This window comes from Halichondria panicea, chromosome 10, assembly GCF_963675165.1.
Source record: "Halichondria panicea chromosome 10, odHalPani1.1, whole genome shotgun sequence".
Lineage (NCBI taxonomy): Eukaryota > Metazoa > Porifera > Demospongiae > Suberitida > Halichondriidae > Halichondria > Halichondria panicea.
In genome coordinates, this window is record NC_087386.1 from 3,795,880 (window position 1) to 3,822,890 (window position 27,011).

Genomic DNA, 27,011 nt, shown 5'->3' on the forward strand with positions numbered 1-27,011 from the left:
GTAAATGACACATCAAAGCATTCCTTTGGCTTCTGAGGTGTATATAATGGCCCGCTAGAACAGAACGAGTAGATCACTTGAGAAACAAGCGCTTCATCCAGTCATATTACTATTGCAGCCAGTGCTCTTACACATGCCAAGTGTGCTTTAGCAATGATAACTAAGATGGCAGAATCACCTACATCAAACGGCATGGTCCAGCAGCCTACCAGTACCCTGGTGCAGACTCCTTCCTCCACTGCAAGCTCTTACAAGAGAGAAAACTCACCTAAATCTCCAACCCAAGATTCACTCTCTAAGAAGCGTGCTAGGAATAGGCATGTGCCTTACCAAAACAGCAAGAGTCCCAGTGGCAGTTGCTCCAGCTCAGACGAAGGTAGCGATGAAAACGATACAGGAGACTTTCCTATAGTTGTGGAATCCAGAAGCAAGAGGCTGCAAGCGAACAGCCGAGAGAGAAAGAGGATGCATACCGTGAACTCTGCATTTGATGAACTAAGAGAACTTGTGCCAACCTATCCATCAAATAGGAAGCTCTCCAAGATTGACACACTCAGATTAGCATGTACCTACATTCAAGACTTGGTTTCTGTCCTCCACCAAACAAGAGCCATGCAGAGTATGCAAGGGGATGAATTGGCTCAATTTCCTATCTATGGAGATGGCTATGGACTGCCTGGACCTTACTCGCCATGTTTTAATGTGAAGACGGAAGCTTCTATCTCAGAATTCCCTGCATTTACCAATTACAGGATGCCTTCAACCTGCATGACACCTGTAAGTGGTTTGCGTATGGTGTTTTAATCATTAATTTTAGCAGATACACTAGAATTATAGCCCATGTACACCGAACTCCGTTCACCATGTTTTTTCATCCTACAGACATGTGACTCGGATTACAGCAATTCTGAAACAGAGACACACAGCCCACCTTACCTGCCGCCAACATCGCATAGTGGCCTACCAGCTGGTATTGCAGTGAGACCTCCACCACTTACAAGAACCAGTAGTGATTCAGCTGCACAAATTCATAGGCCAATGGCACATGCAACCGTGAGTGTCACTGGTGGGCCTTCACATTCACAATCACAGCGACAGATGACCATCCCGTCTCCATTAGCAACCCATGCCGTGCAGCACACTGCGCAGCCACTTCTGTCAAATGAACTCGGTATTCATCACTCACCTCCCGTGTGGCAACGGTGTGGGAGTATGCCCACCTACCCAGTGTACGGGCAATAGGAAAACTCACTTTATGTAAAAATTAAATCACTGTTTTAGTATCGTTTTTATTGTCAGAACTTCACCCTTCCTGTTTTATTGTTTATATATTTATTTTGTCAGCGGATTTTTGATCAGTCACTCATCAATAATATTATTATATTGTTTTGTACAAATATTCACGTTCCCTGCATGCATGCATCATACCAGCAATAATAATTAATTTTTTTTACCAGATTTGTGACTTCTGTTAACCTCTAGTCTATTCTCGAGATAATTTTTGTTATAGAATTTGGACACAAGTATAGCTATTATTATTATTGGTACGTTGGCCATTCAGTCAATCAATCCTTACAATTTGCATGCATTATGGATAGTGTGATAATTATATTATTATACAACCCACTATTAACATCTAGTCTTGAGACCTTTTGACCTGCATACATTGACTTAGTTTTAACCATTCCACACCATACACATTACAGTCTACTCCCTATATGCGATTCCTGTTTACATTAAGAATAATCTATACAGCCGTAATTATATATGCGAGTTTTTTTGGACAAAACTAAAACGTAGTAGAGCTAAAATAGTACTCATGAGTTGATACTAGTCAATCACACTTGTGTTTCGACAGATGGACAAATTTGGGTTTCAGCTTCTTCACTTTGTTCAAGAAAATGATATTCTTGATGCCCTGCTCCTTCTAGTGCTATATCATTCGGATTGTCCACAGGTTCTTGGTCAATATCAGAAACTGTTTTTTCGCTAGATGCTTTCATCAGATTACTCAGCCGTCGTCGCCGGCGATACTTGTTTTTGCGAGCCCTATGCTTTGATTGAATGATATCACGACGAACATTGACAGGCTCAAAGTGGTGATCTTCATGCTCCCTGTCTGTAGTAGACAGAACGTGGCCGAAATGATCTGCGTGGGGCTAAATAGAAATACATACATCAACCTACGTATGAGGGCACAATGTTGTGTATATAAAAATAACACTCTTAGCGACGACTATTATGTGCAATAATTACGTGATGCTATATACAAAGTGCATTACTGTAACACCTTTTGGCAGCTGTAACAGAATGTTTTGTGCTTTGTGCCTAAACTCACATTGGCAAAGCTAGCAGCAAGAATGTCGTTCAAGGAAGGAATGCAATCTTCTTCGGACAATGCTTCTGAATAAATTCGAGGAGTAGGGGTTCCCGCAGGTGTCAAGTGCTCTGGAATACAAAAGAGCAATATGACATTGGCCATAGATACATTTGATAGAGATCGAGATACAAACACATTAACTGCAGCAGTGGTTACTACGTGATCGCTAACAACAGTGAAGGTAGATCAATGTAGGTGATTAAGACTTAGAAATTAAAATCCAGAAACCCAGCACGTAAAAATAACAGTGCTCCCAAATATTCGGGTTCAAAATCTTACGAAGTGGTTAGTATGGTTTTGCAGAACAATTCAGTTAACAGAGTTTCAGTTTGTCACTTTACAATAAAATAATTAGAGGCATTGAAGCAAGAAAGCATTGTATAATTATACAGCAAGCGCTTATTGGTGATAATTATTGTAATGTCAACTGCAGCCATAATTATACACACTATGGAGAGACAATAGGTACGTACTGCACATCCATTCAGTAAAGAGGAAAAAATAATTATTAAGTGGTGCACCACGTACAAAGCGTATACACGTATAAACTGCACATTTTAATACCGAAACTGTGCTTTGTCATATGCCGTAAAACCTAAATACATTTCAAAACCAGATTCTGCACAACATCTGTCGTATCAACAACTGACAGATGCTGGAGGGTCTTAGTATACAAAGCTAAACACAAAGTGGGTGTACCAGTTTCTCTCAGATATGCAATATAGAATGAAGTTTCAGTTCTCTGAATGTTTACGGAATCCTACATTTGTCCACACAGAGAAGGACGCACAAACAACGAGAACAGAGAAGACAGATGGAGAGGCTTACTAAACAAACATATCTGTATGACGTATATGCATGTATACACGTATCTGCTGTATCTAATTATGAAGATACACCCAAGATGGACACACAAATTGTACCTAAACTTCACATAGGTTGCACTTGAGCTAAATTATCCCTTTTGTAAGTGTACATAACACTGTCAGCTATACAAGTGAAAAGTACACAAACAACCTATTTTAGAATCACCTACTACAAACAGAGATCACTGAGATGTGCTGTGAAGTACAACATTACTAATTAGCCACATGCTGGCAACTTTTCTTAAACACAAAAACCACGTAAATACCATTGTTACAAAATTCTTCTCGAGTTTGTTCCACTGAAGCAATTAACTTACTGTAGTATTTATGAGTTTATTAGGGATGCGCATCAGTATGTGACCTGGCTACACACCTGCATGGCTGGATAGGTACATGTGCAATAAGAGTTTTAGAGCTGCTGCTTGATTTACATTACATTTGACGGTTAGTTCACAGGGTTTCATGGTACATTAATGACGTATAATATTGTCAATTCAAATTTCATAACCATGAGAAGCATTAACAATGCTACACAGAATCAATAGTAATTCTATTTGTTATTTAAGTGGCCTAATGCCTATCAGTTACTATAGCAATAGTGTAACACTTGTTTGTTACCACTTCTAACATTACAAGCTTATTAGTGCCTGGAGTCAAGCCAAACATCCATTGAGTCCCCACTTGGAAAACAGCACTTAAACTACTCTAAGTAAAGTGCTCTAATGGCATGGCAAACACATGAGCAGGCCAAGTGCTTGAGGGATTGTTGAATGTACGCATGAACATGTGCATTAGACCTCCTCGATATATATACATGTATATTTATATTCTAATTAATTCACACTGCAGCCATAACTGCGATTTAAAATGGACTAGAACCAGTGTTGATAGCTATCACAATGTGGAATTCTCCTGTATCACATATAATCACTGCAATTCCTCTCTTTGTGTACAAGCAAAGAAGAAAAATGTATACCCCAACAAATAATGGACATGTAATATGGAAACAACCGACTATGAGGTTGCAGGATATTCCAGTAAATAAACAATGGTTGATTACCAACTGCTAACAGTTACTCAATAACAAATAACTGTTAATCCCACCTTTGCAGTTATGAATGAAATGTTTAAAGTTGGATCAGGTATCCATTTTATACACATAAACATTTGCTGTTTTTGTTTTGATCCTGCTCATAGAGCATCTAAGGTTTTTATGCTATTTCAAAAAACGTGTCTGGAGCTATAATATTATTATGTTGATTGTTATGTTGCTAAAGGATATCTCATTACCCAACCACAGGTATACAATTAATCCGAGCTTGGTTACAAAACAAAATAGCGAAGTAAGTGTACTTTAAATGTTAGTTTAATCGTACACGTACAAGTATAATAATTTTATGCATGTTCACCATAAATTATTCTATATAATACAGTACGTCTTTTGATCTCCTCAATTGGATGACACCTCCCCATAACCTCCCCATACATATAATTTTCAAAAGAAGCTGCTGCTCAATGGTGTGCATAATTATGCATTTATATACATGCATTAGTTTTGACTGCCGATTGCTCAAATTACACACTAAATTAACAAAGATCCTCCCATAACAACAAGTGATTCACGATAATTGTATCACCACAGTGACAATTGCACAAAACCATGCACTCTTGACAGGGGATATATACAAGTCTATACGATTAATTTCCATGTGTTAGGCATGGTTGGCATGTCGTCTATCTGCGAACCTGAGATGTTGCTATAGCGCTATACACACTTACATAAATTATTAATTACGATATTCTACGTACCCAAAGTTTGGTGGTAATTATTCAGCTTAATTGTCACACATAACGTGAATTCAGCTCATAGAACACTAACAGAGGACGGAGTCGATGAGTTGCTCAGAATGTCAGTGAAAGTGTCACAACGCCCTTTCCAACCAAAGCTTGAAACAGGAAATACTTACAAGAATCCTACAAAGCAGCACAAGTCTTTGAAGTGGGCCACATTCACAAAGCAACCCCCCCACATATCCCATACATCGCAAGCTGAGGACAACAACCCCACATGCTAGGTATACATGGTGGGCATAAACAAACTGGAATAATGAAAACCCTAGCTGAAGGGCCTCAAGATAATCAAATTAACTTAAGCTTGAAGTGGTTGCTTTGATCTTGATCATTCACCCACAACAAACAAATGAAAGTTGGAGAGAACCACAAATGATAACTGATTTTATGTACAGCTTAGTATTTCCATTACTTCATTACTTCATTACTTATTAGATGTGTTTGCAGGCTGATACACATTGCAATTGCATTTGCCGTACACCAACATGCGTGTGTCTTACGGGTATCATTTAGAAGCAGACCTCAATTAAAAACAAATGTTGTTCATATGTGAGATACTGAACAACGACCTTAAGCTCGATATTAAATACTAAAACTGCCTTGTAACCTTATGCTATTTTTAATTCATTTCCTCTGAGAGTCAGTGATTATACAGTCATGTATATTAAATTGTGCGCCCACTGCATACGAGAAGAACAAAGAACAGTACGGTAGGTGTCATGAAAAATGAGACCATTGTATAGTTAAGTAATGTCTTTGAGGTACATGGAGAAGCAGACATAAGCCATAATGGTTGGCGGTTGTTTTAACTATCATAACAGCGCTATAGAAGACAAATGGTTTAAGGAAAAACTCTGTACTCGGTGTTCAATCATCCAGTGATGTAATCTTTTAGGTGTGGCGGAGACAATATTAATGTAAATAGCTGCCTGTAAACGAATTTTCAATATCTTAGCAACAAATACTCAATATTGTTAGACTCAACAAATAACTGTACTTTTCATGTTAAAGCTCATTAGGCACTTAATTGTGCATGCAAAGACAGAGACATTGCAGCCTGCATGATCGCATGAATGAATGCGGTTTCACACATGAGGTGGAAACGATAATCACGTAACATTAGAGTGACCACTGACTATAGAGTTCGATTTTTAAGGGCCCTGTAAAATGATTGATATCACACAGTGGGTATTATAAGTTGTGACACAATTCCATGCAACGTTGCTCTTGAGAAATGCATTGTGTTTTAAAGGCATGGGTGTAGTCTAGGAGTCTTTCAGGCTCGTTTAGCACACAAACGCATGTTTGCACAGAAAGTCAATTAACCCAGACAATCAATCAGCGAATCTAATTGTCAAGAATGTATACAATGAATAATTATATACACCACATCAGCTACCAGTTTAGATCAATGCTAGCGCCAACATTTGTACGGTAGGTGTTTTTCAGCTTCTTTGGTATCAAGCCATTATCTTGGAAAATTTTACAATCTGATTGGGCTGCACTCTCAGTGCAGCAGTACAAATCATTGATAGGGTACTTGTTGTGTGGAGGCTATCCATGCTGTAAATGCAGTTCTATATATGGCAGCCAGGTGAGCAGACTCACAATACACAAACCAACAAACAAACAAACAAGCCATGGCAGTTGAAATACCATATAAACGTAACCTTCTTCGTATTTAAAGAATCTATAGTTGCTTAATAATATACTACACCCAAGGCATAATACAATCAATTATCAAGTGAAACGAAACACACGGTAACATCATCAAGGCTCAAAGATTTACCACACACAAACCACTCAAATATGAAATGAGGGCCTTACATTACATCGATCATCTCTTGTCTAGACTTCATATTCTGCAACCATACAAAACCAATAAGGAAACACACTACATCACTGCAGAACTATTCCCTGTTCAAAAAGCAAGGGCCAAAGTGAAGGCTTACAACAGCAATCTATCTGTGCACAGCAGTCAGCAAAGTTTAAGCACACTGTAAGTTGTAACTAAACAAGATGTGGGCAACTGGGAGGTCTACATAAACAGTGCCACCTAGTATCCCAAAAGGAAAGGAAAGGTTTGCCAACATAATTATGTTTCCATTCCAACATGCACAATTAGGTACAGTTGGGAAAACTACACTCAAGGTTTGCTTACAATGCTAGTCTGCAATGAATTTAGGTTCTCACATATCCAATTGGCTGCTCAGATGATTTTACAAACTGTAAGTTCAAACTAAAAGGGGCTGCACAAGACCAGGCCAGGCCATTGAAAACATGTTGATACCAGAGTTGGTGCCAAATTAAATTAGGTTACCAGAGGCATGCACATAGATAAGAGCAAGTAGTTAGACAGCATATTTGGGTAACCACTTATCTAGAAGGCTAGAGATAAGGAAGTTGATTGGACATCTTATCAACACATTGTCCTAGCAGAGTATAGGCACTGAGCTCACTGTGACCTCATTTGAAATGACTACACGCCCACCCACATTACATGTACATGTAGGTAACCAGTCATCTAGCCTAGCTAACTGGTTAAGGGTATATATGCTTGCGCATGCTCACCATTAGCACTGTGCAGAGAAATATGACTGCCAAACTTTCCTTCAGCATCCCTGTGGTACTGTATAACAAACAAATAATGTTGCCAATTATCCGACAAAGAGCAATAAGGTGTTACTCAAAACTGATTGAGGAGGTTATAATTAGTACAATGACTCTTGACTACCCATAGCTTGAGGCAATTAAAGCCTTATAACCCATAATCTTAGTGGTGAGACTGCACCCACTGACAGGCTATCAGCTCTTAAGGGATGACCACTACACACCCACATGATCTAGTATTGTTTGCTATTGGTCAGATAGCATGCACCTAATATCGTTCAGAGCATCATAGCACCATTTTAGAGTAGCTGGTATGGTAAGATAATTCTTACAGTGTACCTTAAACTCTAGACACTGTTCAACAGCTCTCTGAGATTCCCTGCAGGAAATGTTTCATATAAGGTTATAATCAGCATCCACCCACACAAACAAGCACTAAAAAACAAACACAATGAGCTCTAATTTAAGACTGTAAACATTCATTAGACACAGCTGGTTGCAAACTGTAGTTGCACACAAAAATTGAAGCCAATTAGTGATAATCTTATTGTCCATCAATCAAGCATTTGTCCAGAAGCCCTTCAGGCACATTCCAAGCAGCCCACAAGAAGGGAATGTAATATGTCATGCTCAGAGTGTGGGTGGACTGCTGACCTCAACAACAAGATCAAGATGAGAAGGAACTGACAATTTGTTTTGTCATACAACGCACACATCTAATTTGCGAGAAATTTGCTGCGAGACTTCTTAAAATTAACTCTACTCAATGCAATTGTGTCAACACATACCATCACCATTACCATCCTGTCATACAGACTTATTCGTTCACAATACTCCAGGGAGTACCACCTATATAGCACACAAGTATTTGGATTCCTTAAAGCCCTACATACACAAAGCACATCACCACACCAGCCAGCCTGGCAGAGTTGTTACATTGACCTAATTATCAGTAATCCGAGTAAAGAGAATCACCTAGGAAACTGAACTGACATAAATGCACAAGAGCTCATGAAATACTGTGAAATAACCACTGCAATGTAAACATTAAATACCGACACTTGTATTCATTTACTACACCATTTATACTAACCTCCCCTCCCATTACAATTTATTCCACCCTCCTATATGTAAGAAGTCTAACGCGTTTTGCTTGTGAATACAATGGGAATGTAGAACACACGTACGTCAAATGTACAAGTTAGCCCCCGGTGCTCAGCTTGCTAATCAATATTATGAACGTGACATATTGTCCATGAGAACATGTTGATCTCAAGGCTGTGTCTTACGTTTGTACATTTGAAATTACATTCCCTGCGTACATTGCCTCAGGTTATAAAATCACCAGAGCACAAAAAAGGGGACAATCAGCACATACCAAGAATATAAAAGGACAAGGCTTGTAGCCGTAACTACATATATGGCAATTAAATCATCTTACTTCATTGATTACATCATTCCAAAGCAGTATTCCGTTACAAAAGCAACTTGTTTTCGAAATGCACAAAACAGATTTCTAGCTTTATCTTATTAGGGCCAAATTAATGACCAATTGTCTGGCATAACACTACATCTCATACAAGGCATTAATCCCACTGGGAAAGGTGTACAGATAAAGTTTCACTGAATATTTACCATACACAAGTCATAAATCCAAATGGCATCGTATCGTGGGAAACAAGTAGAGTATTTGATTCCACAACAGCGGACATCTGAACATGCTGCCTATGCAAGTGTGGGGTCCCTTGGGAGTTGGTTCATAACTCTCTGAGAAAGTATGGCTGTGCAGTACACCAACTCTTCTGCTTCTGAACCATACAGCCATGTGTAAGCGTCTCTTTTAGCCCAATCAGCTTGGAGCATTTCATATACTCAGCTCATCACAATCCAAATTGGATGGATGCATATCCATTATACATACATGCATGACTGAGTGTACATGCATGTACATGTACATGCATTCCTACAGGAATTTCAGTTTTCAATTGGCACCATACATGGCAAGTGTTCGAGTACAATTGATCATAGACACTGAAGCTGTATGCAAGCACTGATTCAAACACACCTCAACTATTTTGAACGATAATTCAAGAAGCCAATCCAAGAGACTACACTCTTGTGTACTGAAATTCATAAACCACCAATTATCAGTGGTCTATTGTAATTGCATTAGATAGTGCCAAGCCCTACCGATGAAACTGAATGGCTCAAAATTCGTCTACGCTGCACACTGCACACACCACACATTTTCGATGAGCCACTTGGAAGGTCTCCAATTGTCAAGTGGTGAAATAGGATACAGGCACACCTTAGCCCACATTCTACGAGGCCACATTTTAGAGGCTCTCATGGAAACCAGCACACTACACAACTGACCTCTGCAGTCCAATTATTGGCCAATGAGAAAGTGTGAAACAATCTGCATTGCACTTTTCAGGCCTGAACTAGAGCTGATAGTCGTGCAATTAACGGGAATGGAAACCATGCTAGAGCTATTAGAACATCAACACAACCTTACCATAGTGACAGGAAAAGGAGGGATTGGAACAAAGTTACCCTCGAGTAACATCTGCTTTATATACCCTGCGGTTTATTCGAGGCTGTATTAACAAGCCAAAGCAGTAGATGAGCGTAGCTCGGCTTGTCAAGCTGATGGCCTATTTTCTACACATAATTCCACAATCCAAATTCTGTACAACTACTCAGTTATAACCAGCACGCTTATACACGTTATAGCAATAAAAGACTATAAATAGCACTTGGAAGTTTATATCTTTACTGTAATGCCTCCTTTCACTGGGTATGGTCAGTCATTAGCAACTACTACACGTGGCATGTTTTAAATTGCTGAAAAGATGTCTCAAGGAAACACAACTTTCTTATTATGAGTGAGTTACATGTACCTGGCAAAAACAACCTCGCTAAAGGGAAAAAGCGGATAGTTTTCTGCAGATGCAATGTAAAAGCATCACATGTACCACTCTGGATTTCCAATCCCTCCTTTTCCTATATCTATACATATTGTGACAAAATACACTCACATAAATGCTACTAACTAGAAAAACTATGGTTTACTTACTGGTATTGCAATCGTCTCCAGATGTGCAGAATTTGCTCATCCCTAGACTCAGGGTAACGCTCAAAGAACTTTCTCAGATACTTAGAGTCGATCTCTTGTAATTTCTCCCTAAGGCGATTCTGTCCAAGATGGCCTATGATGTCCTCCAACCCCGACATCACATGATCAATGGTCTATATGTGCACCAAAGGGTATGTCAAGAGTACACAGTTCTTTTAAATATACATTATGATATCACATCATAATTATTATTAATTGCAGTGTCTTAATTGTAAAGGTCCAGGGAAACCACAAAACCTATGCTTGACCATCTGAACAGTGCTCTTCAACGAGTAAAACGTACAGTAACATTGAGCATGTTGCCCATCATGATTAGATATTAGTATCACATGACCCTTAGAACGACTACTTGTAAACTTTAGAACGACTCCTTGTAAGCGGTAGAAGGAGTTATATTAACCCTTACAAGGAGTCGTTGCAAGCATTAGAAGGAGTCGTTATAATTCTTAGAAGTGTGGTTTCCCTAAAAATGCCTACAAACGGCTTGCCATAGTTGCCAACATTACACAGGATGTGCCTCCCCCACTATAATAGTCATCCTCGATCACAAAAGATTGAGCGACAACACAGAGTTGCACCGTCAGTAATTTAATTCTCATACTAATTCAGTGAATAAATTGCGCATTGGTGTACGCATATCATCGGACACGTTTATGGGAAATTTTCATATTCTGGATAGAACAGCAGACACTCCGGTATTTGTTATCCGGACAATATCTGGACATACCTTGAAAAGTTAAGATACATTCCAAGCAACGTAGCTTTAAGAGTTTGCAGCTCGATGATTAGATAGCTAGTGCAACTGTTCAGTTGCAGACTGTGCTATTAAAGTTTAGCTAGCTCGCATGCAGCTGCACACCTGTTCGGATATATCATGTGTGCTATAATGATCTGTTCCAATTATTCCAGGACAATTTTTCAAAATATGAATTTATTTGCGGTATATACATGGCAGTGCATGAGACATGAACTAAAGGAATATAACAGTATTATTTTAACACAAGAACTGACTAGCGATCTAGCGATACAGTACACTATTTTGTGCCATGAAATTGTAGAAGACATACATGCACAGCAATGCATGTACACACAATTGGACATATTTAGCACCTTACACCAAGCAGTCACTACAATATGTGGTCTCATATCCACTGCATACTATTAACAGCTAATATACACCTTTCCTCCAATCTTCAAAGGTTTCTACTTTTAAATTACTATTAGCAGTACATATCATATCTACAGCTTCTCCACAGTAGGGAAATAGAGACCTGCGTCTGCAACTAGTCAACATGTCAAGGACACTTAGTAGGTTTTCGTTAACACTGTCATAGTAAACATAGACATAGATCAGGCAGTCATTGTTATAAAGGAGGTCTTCATGACTTTGATTTGGGCCTGGAACCAAAACACACATGAGCTAATGGGAAGAATGCAGAGTAGAGACATGCAGTGTGGGAATACCATGCAGTAATTCTGATACCAAGAAAGTTTAGTGTGTAAATAATTATACAAATTTGGAGATGTGGGCAATTGAACTCAGACACATGCTCAGTAGCTAACAAGCTCTAGCCACCTAAGGGGGGGGCCACCTAAGGGGGGGTCATACCACCTTATATAGATAATGTGTACAAAAATCTCAGCTACGGTGCATGTATACATATAAAAATAAAAACTGATAATACCACCCAAAAATACTCACCGTGCCATGAATGACCTCGTTCATGGTGGGTTTCTGCTCCCTGTCTTTCTTCACTTTGATCAGTTTAACCAAGGGCTTGATGGTGATGCCCTGTATATTATACACGAGAGAGTACATTCCATTTATGCTAACTGCTTCTTTTGCAGATATTTTAGTGCTGAGAATAGACATTTTTATACTTTTCTACACATGTTGGGGTATTCTCAATTGGAGCACGAAACAGTCGTGTAGAGTACATGTACAAATATTGTTATAGGCTATCTTCCTCTATGTACAAGACCCCTTATGTACCTGAACAAACACAGTGAAGAGTACGAGGAAGGTGGTGGCAGTGAGCATGGTTTTCCGGAGCTGGGCCTCTGACTGGATCATGCACGTGGTAGGATGCTCCAAAGACGGCTCACCATGGAGACGAGCCAAGGCCAATGAAAATGCCACTGCCCCTCGGAGACCACTGTAACTCTGTGAGTGCATGTGTACAGTAGAAGTATTAGTTACTAAGGCTTCCATTGCAGTATGACAACAACATTACAGTGCGATATAATAACAGTTCATGGGAGAGTTCAGTGAGAGCAAAGTACAAATTGTGAGATAAGGATGCATGTGCTTGGTGCAAAATGTGTGAACATGACTTTATTGTATAGACACTACCACAACTTGTTCAGTTGGAGGGACACAATATTAAAAAGAATGCACACAAGAATTTCCAATCACTGTGATAAAAAAACAACTTTTAATGATGAAGAAGACAAAAGTTATGACCCAATGAAATGGGTGTGTGTAACCTGAATTTATTTCTTAGTCTGACAACTTTAATTATACTCACTTAACACTCTGTTTATACCAACACACTTCACTAGCTTCAAAAGACTCAGAACTAAATCATAAATTCTTTGATACAAACAAAAACAGCACTTTGCAAACAGTACGTACTGCCTTAATGATACTAAGGCACAACGACATACATGCATGTATAGCCACATACAATGGTAAACAGCTCAATAGGTGGTCTAGAGAGCGCAAAATTGAAAGTGGGAAAAGGTTACTAGGTAACAAGTGGTGGAATTGCATTCCTATAGTCTACAATTTACAATTTAGACAATATATACTAACGCATGAGATGACTGTAAAAATTAATTATGTCTATAAGCTAGGTACACGTAGATACCACGGTATGAAAGTTATAATGGTTATTGGTACTAGAAATGTTCTTTGATGATCGAAACAATGACTTTAAAAGATTACAGAGAGAATATTTTGAAAACATACGTGATAAACGGCAAAAAAATTTGCTTCACGAATACAGCTTGAAAGGATCTGTCATTTAATAATGGCCTTTACTTTGTAGTGAAGCTATGGCTTAATTAGTGGTGACATCGAACAGTAAACAGTCTCACTGCAATCCAGTGGACCATGTGAGACAGAACAAATATGCAGAGAGCACCTAATTGATTTATAAACAAACACGAGAGTACACTCTGCCACACACTGCCACACACAAAATGCTGACATACATGTAGTCTGATCGGAAATGCTGACGTACATGTAGTCTGATCGAAACATACAGATTGGAAAATACAAAGCTTAGCACCACTAATGGAATATGCTATTGTGCTACAAGACTAAACAAGCCAGGGGTGGTTATAACTACCTTGATCACTGAATTATGATAATGAGTGGCTGATAGTTATTATGGCCACTAATTGCCAGTTTAGACTCAACAAATTCACTAACATGGTAGCAATTCCCACACTATATTAGCAAACAGTAGCACATGCATGCCTAAATGTATCATGCAACATACATGCAGCATAGGAACAAGATGCACATATCTACTTCAACTGGGAGACCACAAATCCTCGAAACATACCGCGAGTTACAGCTATGGAGATACAACATAATATAGGATACAGGTATAACAGAACAATGGAGGTGTGTGACCATGCATCTGGAAGACTGCCAGTGTACAGACGCAGCTAATTAGGGAATCTGCAGTCGTCTAATTTTAATTGTCAACTCACACTCAGTGCTGTTCCCGCCCACACATTTTCCTGATTTACGGCTACAAAATGACATGTCGTTAGCACCAACTTGTCGTTAGCACCAACTCCAAATAAGTAATGTTAGTCCAACATTGAAAGACCAAAGCCACCATTTTGGTGAGCACTATCCAATAAGCATTCCTATATGAGATTATACTCTTAAAAGTTATGTATCAATATCGTGTGTGAGACACAGCAAGGCACTGTCTGCACAAGGTGGGGTGGGTACTTGCTGACAACTGCAGACGATGCTGGCTAGAGTTGGACAACATTACACACCATCATGTACACACTGCGTTCGAGTGGGCAGTAATAACATGGTAGTCCAGCATCTACGTACATGTACTTTTGGGGCTCAGGCTGATCAATAAATGATTCAGCCTGGAATCTGTTCCTGACTTTCGAAATTAACTGCACATGTCATAATAATTATTATAGGTGCCGATAAGACAAAATCGATAGTCACGCATCATGCAATAAAACACACTTAATGCGTCACAAACTAGTGACCAAATAAGTAAATGAGCAAGGTAAGTTAGGTAGGTTTCCATGACTAAATCTTTTGGGAGTAAAGTATTTGAAGTGAATGACAGGCTGAAGCTTTGAACTATGCTATAATTCAATTAACGAGGAACTGAAACATCATCAAAACAATGTTCTCTCTTCCTGTACACAAGCCTTCCCTACATTACAAATACATTAAGCATTTCCTATACTTATATAACCCAGTGGGGTGATTAAACTGCACTTCTACAATTAAACCGTACAAAATATGAATCGATATAATTGGTGGTTACCGTCTTTCTTCTAATTAGAGCACCATGCACTCCAACTGTCAGTGTTTTCGTAATTATTTTATCATAGTTAATTAGGACGTACTAGTTAGCACGAACATAACCAACAACCTACAGTTATAAAATACAGTTAGCATGGCTTCAAGCACATTATTATAGTTAGGTTTGTTGCAGCAGCTATTATCTTTCTCATAAAGTGTACATGCAGACTTAGTATTAGATGGGCGTGGCTTGTCCATATAGGCTAGTGTCAGCTTTTACTCCGTTCAGACGATTGTTCATCCACACTGTTGTGGGCTGTGAGTTTTTTATTAGCATAGCAGGCTAAGGGTAGCTATTAGAATGCTACATGTATCAGATGGGCGAGAAACCTTCACATCGATTTTCTATCTACTTCTTTCAATCCACTTTCGTTCTTTGTGATGTCATTGAGCATAATACCAAAGTCCCCGGTTTTTGGGGATTAGGTGGCGCATGCGCAAACAGTCGATACCAGAGGAAATGCGGCCTGGGATCGAGGCTAGCACATAGTCTGCAAGCCAGGCTCAGTTAAATTCTGCTGTTGCTGATACACATTCGATAGAATACTACTTTGAGTGCAAATCACAAACATTTTAAGGTCTTGACTTTGAGCGGCTATATTCGAGGCAACCAGGTCACTGTAAATGTGAATATTTCCACCCTATTCTAAGAACCAATTAATTAATTCTTTTGTCGTTCCAAATGTAAATTCGAACTAATTGTTTTTGATGCTATAATTAGCAATTACGGTAGAAATTTAACAATGTGCCTCGCATACTCCCACGACTACAGTCATTAATTACAATGTACATGTACAAAGTACTTAATCACATGTTCCATGCATGTACGCCCTAACAATGTAAGGTACTGACTAGATCAATTAAGATAAGGTTTCTTGCACTTGTGGGATTAGAGTCTGGTACAACAGTGGGTGTATTCAGGGCATGTGTGTGGGTGGTTAGGGCTGGGAACTTTTTGTGCAAAACAACCAAATAAGAGCTTATAATGTTAAACCCAGCCTAACTAGGAATTATCAGACCTGCTAGCACTGACTCATGTAGGTGGAAACATTAGTTGCATGGAAGCGTAGCCAAGAACAATTGTTACCACATGACTCTTAATCACAAGTGCTCATGTAGCCACTTAGTCACAATTAACAAGCTAGTGGGTGGTAGATAACATGCAGCAGATCAATTCTTGGAAATGTTTATAATTATTACAAGGGTTTCTAATGCTTTCCTCTGTGCCGTTAATGTACGCTGTACAACTTTAATAACCCTATTATAATTTTTGTTACACCGATATCTACAGTACTGTGTTTTGCAAGTTGCTTGTCATTGTGCACAGTAAATGGGCGTTGTCTATAGTACTACTGAGTCTGTAGTAAAGTGAATGTGTCTATTCAGCAAAAAAATTAATTTGCTAACTTAGTTAGCTAAGCTGTTAGTGTATATGCACATGCAGTACTCTGTTGACTTGCTATACCTCTGTTGATTGAGCCAGTATGGGAGTTGTTTTAGTTATAGAAGTGCACTAAAAGAGCAGGTAGAGATTAGAGGACATAAAGAAAGTTATGAGTCAGCACATTCCTGATTAAATCTAGTAACCACAGTAGTACTGTAGATAACACCCATTTACTGTGCACAATGACAAGCAACTTGCAAAACACAGTACACATGAGAACAATGTGCACGTAAGGTATGGTAGGATATATGTGTGGAAAGCATCTACCATAGAAACTAGATTATTAGCGCTTGCTCGATTATAAGTTTATAAGCGTATCTTTATTTTTGATCAACTAAAAGTTTTTTGTACTCAAATTGAAGCGCTTTTCCAATTATGCAAAGGAAGTTAGTGAAATTTTAGAATTGATTAAGCTAACTTTGTTACTTAAGGCACGCGTGGGCGGCCACGGGTATAGTAGTCCGTTGGTTTGTTTGTTTGTCTGTGTGTGACATGTGAGTCTATACTTACTTGGATGCCATAGCACTGCATTTACAGCATGGAAATAGCCTCCACACAACAAGATACTAGTTTTAATTGTGGCAGATTTTGATGTTAAAGCTTCGTTGCTGTATAAAAGCAGAGCAAAAGCTAAGAAGCTTGAACTTGCACGTTGGCTATCTCTACTCGCGACCTTTATTCGAGGTAGAGCTACACATTTGCAGCTGAAGTGATCCTTTACCGGTCTCCAAAGTAGTTTATTATTGTGTAACTGAACACTCCCCTGGTTCTATATATCATGTTAACAGCCGAGAGTTAGCACTTCAGTGCTCTAGTTCATCTATGAGCTGTACGGTGTATAGCTAGCTGGTGATATATCCATCTGGAATGACTCCTTGGGCAAGCTGTTACCTTGTCTGATCATGCTGAGAGAATGGAGACTTAGATGAAGTGGACTTTACCCTTTTTGTTTCAGTTTCTGGTCAATATGATTGTGAATTTAAATCTTGTACAATGAACTGTAGGATATAGACCTAGTTAGGGTAGCCTGCTTGCCTAGTTCGCTCACTTTTTAGCTAGCTAGCTGTCACAGAGACATCCGGTTACTGGGTAGGGCTCAAAAATGATTGTACTAGGCGGATGAAAAACCTTTGTGAATGAGCCAAATCAGCAGAAATGTTGACCCTTTGCGATCTAACTATTGCGTTCTGGCAAGGATCGTGTGTATTTACTAGTTAGGTTTTGCGAATTTTATTGTTGCGAATGAATCAACCATCGCAAAGTTCGCAAACGTTAGATGCTCGCAAAACATTCTAGTAATACGGTAGGCGCATTCTCAAATATAAGCGTATAGAGCTTTGCTATTGACCCCATGAGCGCATGCGCTAATAATCCAGTTTCTACGGTATTGTTGCTGTTCAGCTTTCTAAGGTGTGCAAGTAAATCCTCATATATGCAGTTGGTGACCCTTTACCAGATAACAAAATCCATGAAAAACGTATGGGACAAAGTTCGCTATAACAATCTACAGTATGAAGAATTGATAATGTACATGTATCTGCACTCACCATTACAAACACCGACTTAAATCCAATTTTCTTGAATCTGAAGATATTGACGATCAGAGTAAGAGCAATCACACCTGCACAAACACAGAGTGGCTCAAAGAAAGCTGACACAGGTACATGTACGTACAATTAAAACTAAGTAATGCAATGTATATACATGTGCATGCTCATGTACTTTTTACAGATCAAATCCCCAAAACAGTCGTACATTTGTCAAGCTCTTAACATTATGTAACAGAGCTATGATTGCGGCTCTAAATACATTTGCAAGTCATCTGTATAGTTACAACGTATATTATATCTAACCAATGGGTCTGTAGAGCAGTGCAAACAATAGTGAAAATAGAGACAGCCCCCAGTCCCAGTTCTGCTGGTCACTCTCATACAACGACAGACCCAGAAACAAGAAGATGATCATCTCACTCACATTGCTGCATGTGATGTCCGTGTGTACACGTGCAGTACAAATATGTGCGTAACAACAATGCATATCATGGTCAATTTGCAGATTACACAGTACGTATCATGTGGTACATGAATCAAGATATTTGGTATAAGACATTGTGTCAATTAGTAGAAAAATACATTTGGTAAAGGACATCAAAGGGGTAAAAGCTAAACACAGTATAATTATTACACCTCAGCGTCTAAGTTGGAGGGTGCTTATAACCTATATATTGTACATGCTGATGCATGTACCTGACGACCTTCATGGAGTACTTGATGGTGGTAGATGACTTGCGGGAAACGTTGGCTTCAACGTAGTGCTTCATCGTGATTGCGCAGAAGATCAAACTACAAGGAATTTATATATATAGTCAGATTCGAATGTATCTGTACATGCATATATTGCAGTAATACATTGTGTGAACATGCAGCAACACAGGCATATATTTATTTCTACGCGTATGTCAGTAGTTCGAGTCACTGTATTAAGACATACATGCATACAAAGTGTACTACTGTTTCTGACCTGACAATTCCTGAAAATTCGAACATGTCAGCCAGTATGTAGGAAAGGTAGCCCATTGTGAACACAATAATGGGTTCCAGCACTGCACGACAAACAATTGTAGTAGTTCAGATCAACATGTGCAAACTACGTGTAGATTACCATGAACATGCTCTGAGAAGCGTGTGATGAATGCTGCAATCATTCCCATCAATACTCCAATCACGAAGCTGGCCAGTACAACCACAAAGAACTGCACCACACCAATCACCACCTACACACATCATACATACGTAAGTGCATGTAGTGAGGACCATGCATTTACCCAAAATTTAACATAGGTCAAATTATGCCCCTTATACAAGAAACTTACATAAATTATGGTTAGCATCGATCGCAATAATAGTACAACAATTATTATTATGGTATACTGGCTTACATCTGTGAAAGGGATGATTCTCTGATCATCACTAAGAGATGTGTCAAAGGGCCGATTTGAAAATGCTCTTAGTACATTGAAAAGCACGATAGTGACAGCATCTGTGAGGTCAGGGGAACTCAAATGTACATGCATACTGGTTAATAAGCGCACATCAACTAATAGGCGCATACTGGTTAGCAGACCAAGAGCCTTGATAGAAGGCGTATGGTTTTCTGCACAGTTCTCTGCCCAACAACTGGTCTACACACTTCTTTATAGATGTTAAGTCTCTTTCACTACCGGTAGTTGTGTTACTGCTGTCAGATATGACTATAGACCTCTTGCAGATAAATGATCGAGCTAGCTAATGGAGATTTGCTTCGTTGAAACGTCATGGGAGTTGTTAATTGTTGTGGGCGTGGTTAATCTCTATATAAGCACATCCGGATAATAGGCGCATAGAGGCCTGCTCTTTTCCCATAGGTGCATGCAGATTATACGGTATGCATGTACGAGTGTGTAAAAAGTAATCAACGACAAAGCACATGTACACATGGATGCGCTTCAACAATAATTTCACTTATCTCTAGCAGGAGACTATAGAGCCAAGCTACCCAAGTGCTAGACATGCACAAAGTATGTATTATAATTAACGCTCACCATTGAGTAAAGACTCGCCAAACACCAGGATATGAAGCAGCTTGTTTACATGGATATCATCAAACACAGCCAATACCTGACAAAAGCAACAGAAACTTAATCACGACACGTATACATGCATGTAATAACAATTATGGATTAAAGTGCAAAATGCAACACTGTCAGACTATAGTAATTGGACTGACAGCGACAGGGTCCACAGCAGAGCATATGGTGCCAAACAGCAGTGCTACAGGAATATTAAAAATGGAGTTTTGTAAACTGGGCTCCGTCAGCAGGAGGTTGGCCTCATATAAACCAAACAGCGTCATTCCTAAACAAAAGTAGTTTATGCGTTTAAGCAGCACCAATTCTAATGACTTGATATTACCTATGGCTACTGTGTTCCATAGTGTGCCCTGCAGTAAATAAAGTCATCAAGTTCATTGTATATACGCGCTCCCAAACAAAATTAATAACAGTGCAATTAGGGCACTTGACTCACAATGACTGCAAAGACAATAATTGTAGTGAAGTTCTCAAAGAAAGCTCTGATATCCAGAAAGTAGCCAGACTCCAACACAATCCTATTATGAAAAATTGTACATGTTAGTTCAGTTTGTCAGACTAGTACGTGGCTAACTCACGGTGGCAATAGGTAGAGGAAAAATATCTCGGGAGTGAATCTCAGTGGAGGATCTTGGTCTCTATTGCAGGGGTCTAGATAAAACGAGCCTCTGCGTTGAGGGCGGGAAAAAGGGTTGTTACCAGCAACCGATTTACAACACTTACTATACTGTCACATGTAGCTGCACATGCACTCACATTAGTATTCCGCCAATGTGTGCTCCCACGATAATCAGCATACTGTAAGAAAACACAAAATTATGTACAGTACGTACTAATAATAATACCGTATACATGTATGTTCTAATTTATCGGACAATAAAAAAAATAGAAATTGTCCAGGTATAATTGGAACACAGAGCACACCAGAATAATTAGAACAAGCATACAGCAGCACGCGGAACAGTGTGCGACTGAATAGTTGCACTATATAGCTATCTAAAACTAGCTAATCCTCAAAGCTATTTAACTGCAGCGTATCCGGATATTTAAAATTAAAGCACCAAAGTGTCCGCTGTATTAGAACAACGAAAATTGTCTGGGATAATTAAAAGTATCCGATAAATTAGAAGATATATGGTAGTTCCCTTCCTGGATGCACATGAAAGAAAACTAACTATTGCAATGGATGCAGAGGAAGGAAACCATAATAATTATTGAGCACATTGAATAAATTACAGTGATTTTCAGACTTCTTTCATCTTGCAATTTGCAGTGTAACAAATTCATTGTAGACCACTTGGAAGAATATCACATAACAGGTGCTTCCAGTGCGTAAAAGATGCAAGCACTCCAAAAATTGCTGTAGCTAGAGATCACAAACAAAAAAGAGCATACATGTGCCAACCCAGGGCTGAGCAATGCACTAGGTGGGAATTTAAACTATGTATACATGATCATCATAATGAATGATGTAGATATACGTACATGTACACACCGCATAACTCACCATGACTCAGGTATGTTGGAGGCCACTGGGTGCATCCACCTGTGATGCCACACTGCGAAGGGTAAGAAAAGGTAGGAAAAGTTCTCTAGATACAAGACTACATACATGTAGAAATTGTAGTAGGAGCATAAACCAGTTGAAATTGTGGGGGAAAAAACAAAGAATTTCCCTTATTTTTAAGCCCCAGTAGATGAGATACATAGACCAGTACTCAATCATGAATTTCAACTGTGAACGCAACTGAACAGTCGGACATGATGCCTCACCTAACTTTGCTATAACAACTATCATGATGAAGAGTGTGACAATCAGTAAAACCTGCACCCGTTCCAGATCCACTCTAGCAACATGAACACTAGAGTCAAACGATCTCTCTTCATTAGATCCACAGGTGATATCAAGACTTGGTTCAATTGTTCTTCTTGTGGATGGCAAGCTACACAGCATTGTCGCATTGGTATTAGAAGTGTCTCCATGAGAAGGCTCTGCAGTAGAGCACACGGCCACTAGTGAGGCGAGAAGAATGGAGTTCCACACCAACATGTCCTCAAAATTATATTCGACTGTACTGTAGCTGACCATGAAGGTCAAAAGGTTAAAAGCTTCTCTTGCTCACATGTTATCTTCATTGATGATCTTTACCAGGATAGCGCTTCTTTGTGGACAAAGTTAAAGTACAGAACAGAGGTTCAGTTGCCTGCATGCCTGAGCTGAATAATGGTAGGACTGAAAGATGTCACTGGAGCCCTGCAGTGTATTCTACTGGGGGCAAAAGACTCTGTACTGGGTATCTGGCCAGTATTTCAACTGATCAAAAAGTATGAGGATGGTGTTGCTCATAGCCGTGTCTTTTATATAGCGAGCGTCTCAGGACACTTTAATTCCCTGGTTATTATGCAGGAATGATAAAGTGCGAAGCCAGATGTTACAGTGTTTCTTACTCAATGGTGTGATATTGTGGGTGAGTGGTGTTTGACACATGTGTGTAAATCGATTCTGCTGGTAATATTCATAGAGTGTTTATTAACATTTGTCATTTTTCCTCTACAGTTGAGTGTACTCCTGTTCGACTATGTTTTATTGCCTGTCATCCAGATCATGGCTAACTTTGTATTCAGTGAGTTTATGAGCACTGTGCATACTTTACACTCTAAAAAATTCACCTAAAGAAGACACATAATGAGTACACCACCAGATGGGTGTCAGACCTCTACAATGCTTAAATTTTGATATTCCGTCACCATCGATGATACATGTACATCCTCTTCTGTTGAAAGCATTGCAGTTTTAGTCTGTTTATATTGTTTAGAATACATGTAGTAACAAGTGTGTGTCAGCTAAATTTATATTTTTAAAAACAGTCAGTTTTACAATTCATTTGATAATCCTGTCAGAGTAGCTGTACAGTGATGGTTTATGTGTGCAGTAAAAATTGTTGTTGAAAGTTATCATGATCCAGCACAGGTTTCGTAAGAGGCTCCTCAGATTCTGAGGATGTTTCATTGCTGGGACTGGTGACCTGGTACATGTTTACTGGGCTCTGGGTCTTACCTGTGTTCTGGATCAGCAAACCAATCAATTCCATCTGGTTCCAGGTACCCTACGAAATCAACCCATTTCAATAATTATTTTACTCAATACAATAATGTAACAACAGGACATTGCATCAGCAGCGTTCAAAGGCAGTAACCAGAGGAGCAAAACTAAGAAGTAAGTTGCTCCCTTGTAATGAAACCCACCTTTGTATGTATTCTAGGTCAGAGAGCAGCTCTTCCCTGAGTCAGTCCATCAGCAGGCTCATAGCTGATCTCCTTTTTAGTATTGTCATAGAGTTGCTGTTCTTGATTCAAGTAAGTATAGCACACCAAAATCGTCTTTTGTGTGTACGTACATGTATACACGTACAGGCAATGCTGGTGGGACTAATCCCCATAGTGGGCTACTATGCCAGTGTCTTGCATATGGCTGTGCTCTACTCATTATACTCCTTTGAATACAAGTGGATGTACCAAGGTTGTCACTTAAACACTAAGTAATTCTCTCGCAAAGTATTGGTGTATAATTATAATTTATATCATTGCACATTAGATACATTGAACTCCATGTACAGTATCCTGTAAGCTATAAAAATAATAATTTCCGTTAGTCTGTGTCTACATGCATTCACCTGAATTGCAGCCCCGTCATTCATTTGAGCATCAGTCTGAACATGCAGTACATGTATTAAAAGTTGAACTATTGTTATTGTAGGCTGGATAGTACACCAAAGAATAGCTCTCATTGAGAAAAATTGGCCGTACTTTGTTGGGTTTGGCCTCCCACTGGCTGTCCTCACTGCCTTACCCAGTTCCACTGTGATCAGGTGGGCAAGCACAATGATTTTATGTAGAACCCCCCAAAAGATACATGTAATGTTTTATTCTGTGTATATCAATGGCTAAAATAAAGGCTTGTGCAAAAACGGTTTAAGCATTTTCCTTTTATTACAATGACAAACACAGTGCTTGCATTTTTGCCGTGGCCTTTCCTTTCTACATTGTCAGTGCTAATGAGGCAAAGCCAAGGCAGTCTACGTAAGTTAACGTAATATTATAAGTACATGTACATGTATATATACATATGTACCATGCTATTATAAGTACCATGCATGCACTTATTCTACACATGCAGGTTATCTACACTGCCATTGTTCACAATTGTGGTGGTGATCAGTAATAAACTGTTTAGCAAGAGTGACCCTGCCAGTTTTAACTCTAAAGTAACTCTTAATTAACACACCATTTTCTATACTACATTAATACTGTGCCAACAATTGTTACCCCAGCCTGCAATAAAGCTGTCAAATTTAATGGGGATTTGGTTCGATCTACGTACCATGGCCATGCAGTGAATTTTGGCATAAAAATACACATTAACTATTACAATACTATAATCATACATACTTATCTTCTTATAAATGGTATTATACTACGATACTGTTCTATACTGTATACGAAGAAAATTTTTGCAGAAAAGTTTCCGTTTTGCTGTTACATGTACAGTAATCTCTCGCTATTCCGGCTCTCTGAAATGCGGCCACCTCGATATACCGGCCATTTGGTTTGGCATGGAATGCTAGCTATATGTTTTCTACACAAAACTCGACCTGAAGTACGGCCACTCGCTATTCCGTTTACCGGCCAGTGCTGGCTGTCCCAAAACGTTTTCAATGTAATTTTATATGTATTACGGCCGGATATGATGTTTTGGGTGTGGTTTAGTAAATAAAATTGGATTGCACGAGCCAGAATGATTCATTATCTTTCATTATCCTCGAGACAAGAACCGCAAATCAGTGATTAGATTCGAGGTAAGGTCTTTTTAAGCCGCGGTTAATTATCTGAAGTACGGCCACCTCGCTATTCCGGCCAAGCTGCATGGTCCCAAGGGTGGCCGGATTAACGAGAGTCTACTGTATACAGCTGAGCAGTATAAATGTGCATGTTGCGTACCGCCCATGCATGTAGCTCTTGTTAGCCAGTATTGTTATGATAGCCAGACAGACACAACTTGGCATTGTTAGCTTGTATAGTACGTGTATTATAAACGTACACAAATGAAATTTAAACTGACAAAAATAACAATTGCAATAAAAGAACCACACATAATTATAAGCTACTTACGTACTACATGCAGCTAGGTATGACAAAATTGTAACAGATCCTTTTCATCTATATCTAGGGGCTTCCTTGACGCTTCAGCACAACTACCTTGTGATAATGACTGTTCATAGTTTTTCAGTGCTCGGGTACAGGTTTTGCCGGATACAGTTTGGAAACATTTCTGAGCACTTTCTGCGGTGCTCATTTGCAGAAACTGTATACATTCATGAGACAGGGATGCATTAACACATTTACATTATTATACGATTCACGAGTATTATACAAATAACAGCTTCATTGTGCCTACTGCTACACATTACTAAGTCTTGTTTTGTCTACGATTTTAATGTCCGTCTCTTACTCTGAAAAAAGGATAATCAATAGTGAACAGCGAGTGATTAATAACTGATGTACGAAGGCTTTGAAGCATGCACAAAATTGGTTGGTAAACATCGACTCTATTAGAGACAAACGACACTCCATATAAAGCAACCACCTATGGACTTTGCCAACTCTGAACTTAGCTTTATTTAATGTTTCTGTACACTTTCCCTATCCCCTACTTCACTATAATTATTCCCTACCTCAACCTCAACACTACATTCCTTGCTACAAGTTATGTTAGCTCATTATGCCTCGAGACGTAGCCGCACGAGGGTGACTGTGTGTAGAACATAGGAGGATATTATTATTATGTCTAATCTCTATCTCTGGTCTAATGACCAAACCTCCAAGCCACACATTGTCAATGACGCATGTGACACCATGTCCTGCCTCCTGAGTCTGCCCTGCCTCTGGCCTCCTCTGGTACTGGTACTATCAAGAGTATATGATAGAGAGAGAGTATCGAACGTAGGCCATGGCGCGCCGTGTGTTTCAATAACAATGTCTGCATATACATAGGCGTGTCCTGTGAATATACCGACATAGCATGCACGTGCAATGATCGCCTTATGCAGTGATCATGTCTGCACATGCAACCATTAATCTCTGCGTGTGCAGTGATCATGTCTGCACATGCAACCATTAGTCTCTGCACATGCAGTGATCATGTCTGCACATGCAACCATTAGTCTCTGCGTGTGCAGTGATCATGTCTGTACATGCAGTGATCATGTCTGCTGCACATGCAGTGATCATGTCTGCACATGCAACCATTAGTCTCTGCGTGTGCAGTGATCATGTCTGTACATGCAGTGATCATGTCTGCACATGCAACCATTAGTCTCTGCACATGCAGTGATCATGTCTGCACATGCAACCATTAGTCTCTGCGTGTGCAGTGATCATGTCTGCACATGCAGTGATCATGTCTGCACATGCAACCATTAGTCTCTGCACATGCAGTGATCATGTCTGCACATGC

General features: G+C 39.3%; 3 protein-coding genes across 5 annotated transcripts; 2 read left to right on the forward strand and 1 right to left on the reverse strand.

Moving 5' to 3' along the window:
* The first annotated feature begins 47 nt into the window (after nucleotides 1-47).
* Nucleotides 48-1,556, forward strand: LOC135342340 (neurogenin-3-like). The gene is made up of 2 exons (XM_064539051.1): nucleotides 48-777; nucleotides 883-1,556. Exons 1-2 carry the CDS (start codon nucleotides 154-156, stop codon nucleotides 1,240-1,242), a joined length of 984 nt encoding a protein of 327 aa, XP_064395121.1. The 5' UTR covers nucleotides 48-153; the 3' UTR covers nucleotides 1,243-1,556.
* Nucleotides 1,557-1,746: 190 nt separating this feature from the next.
* On the reverse strand, nucleotides 1,747-22,593 carry LOC135342337 (sodium/hydrogen exchanger 2-like). Of its 3 annotated transcripts, none has more exons than XM_064539045.1 (21): nucleotides 22,271-22,593; nucleotides 22,005-22,056; nucleotides 21,254-21,295; nucleotides 21,076-21,165; nucleotides 20,934-21,015; nucleotides 20,820-20,847; nucleotides 20,635-20,762; nucleotides 20,450-20,525; nucleotides 19,808-19,908; nucleotides 19,531-19,642; nucleotides 19,390-19,471; nucleotides 19,116-19,211; nucleotides 18,723-18,847; nucleotides 18,417-18,490; nucleotides 12,840-13,010; nucleotides 12,549-12,638; nucleotides 10,787-10,959; nucleotides 8,047-8,086; nucleotides 7,669-7,726; nucleotides 2,339-2,448; nucleotides 1,747-2,159 (listed from the first exon to the last, which is right to left on the reverse strand). In XM_064539045.1, exons 1-21 carry the CDS (start codon nucleotides 22,584-22,586, stop codon nucleotides 1,839-1,841), a joined length of 2,367 nt encoding a protein of 788 aa, XP_064395115.1. In that variant the 5' UTR covers nucleotides 22,587-22,593; the 3' UTR covers nucleotides 1,747-1,838. The 3 variants fall into 3 exon arrangements, with proteins under 3 accessions (XP_064395115.1, XP_064395117.1, XP_064395116.1); XM_064539046.1 differs by lacking the exon at nucleotides 1,747-2,159 and adding an exon at nucleotides 3,564-3,627; XM_064539047.1 differs by lacking the exons at nucleotides 7,669-7,726; nucleotides 8,047-8,086 and having other exon boundaries at nucleotides 2,017-2,159.
* A 19-nt stretch (nucleotides 22,594-22,612) lies between these two features.
* Nucleotides 22,613-24,839, forward strand: LOC135342341 (etoposide-induced protein 2.4 homolog). Its single transcript, XM_064539052.1, has 10 exons — nucleotides 22,613-22,822; nucleotides 22,905-22,965; nucleotides 23,055-23,121; nucleotides 23,469-23,599; nucleotides 23,662-23,714; nucleotides 23,761-23,854; nucleotides 23,912-24,017; nucleotides 24,255-24,366; nucleotides 24,506-24,577; nucleotides 24,675-24,839. The coding sequence occupies exons 1-10, from the start codon at nucleotides 22,722-22,724 to the stop codon at nucleotides 24,775-24,777; spliced, it is 900 nt and encodes a 299-aa protein (XP_064395122.1). The 5' UTR covers nucleotides 22,613-22,721; the 3' UTR covers nucleotides 24,778-24,839.
* The last annotated feature ends 2,172 nt before the right edge of the window (nucleotides 24,840-27,011 follow it).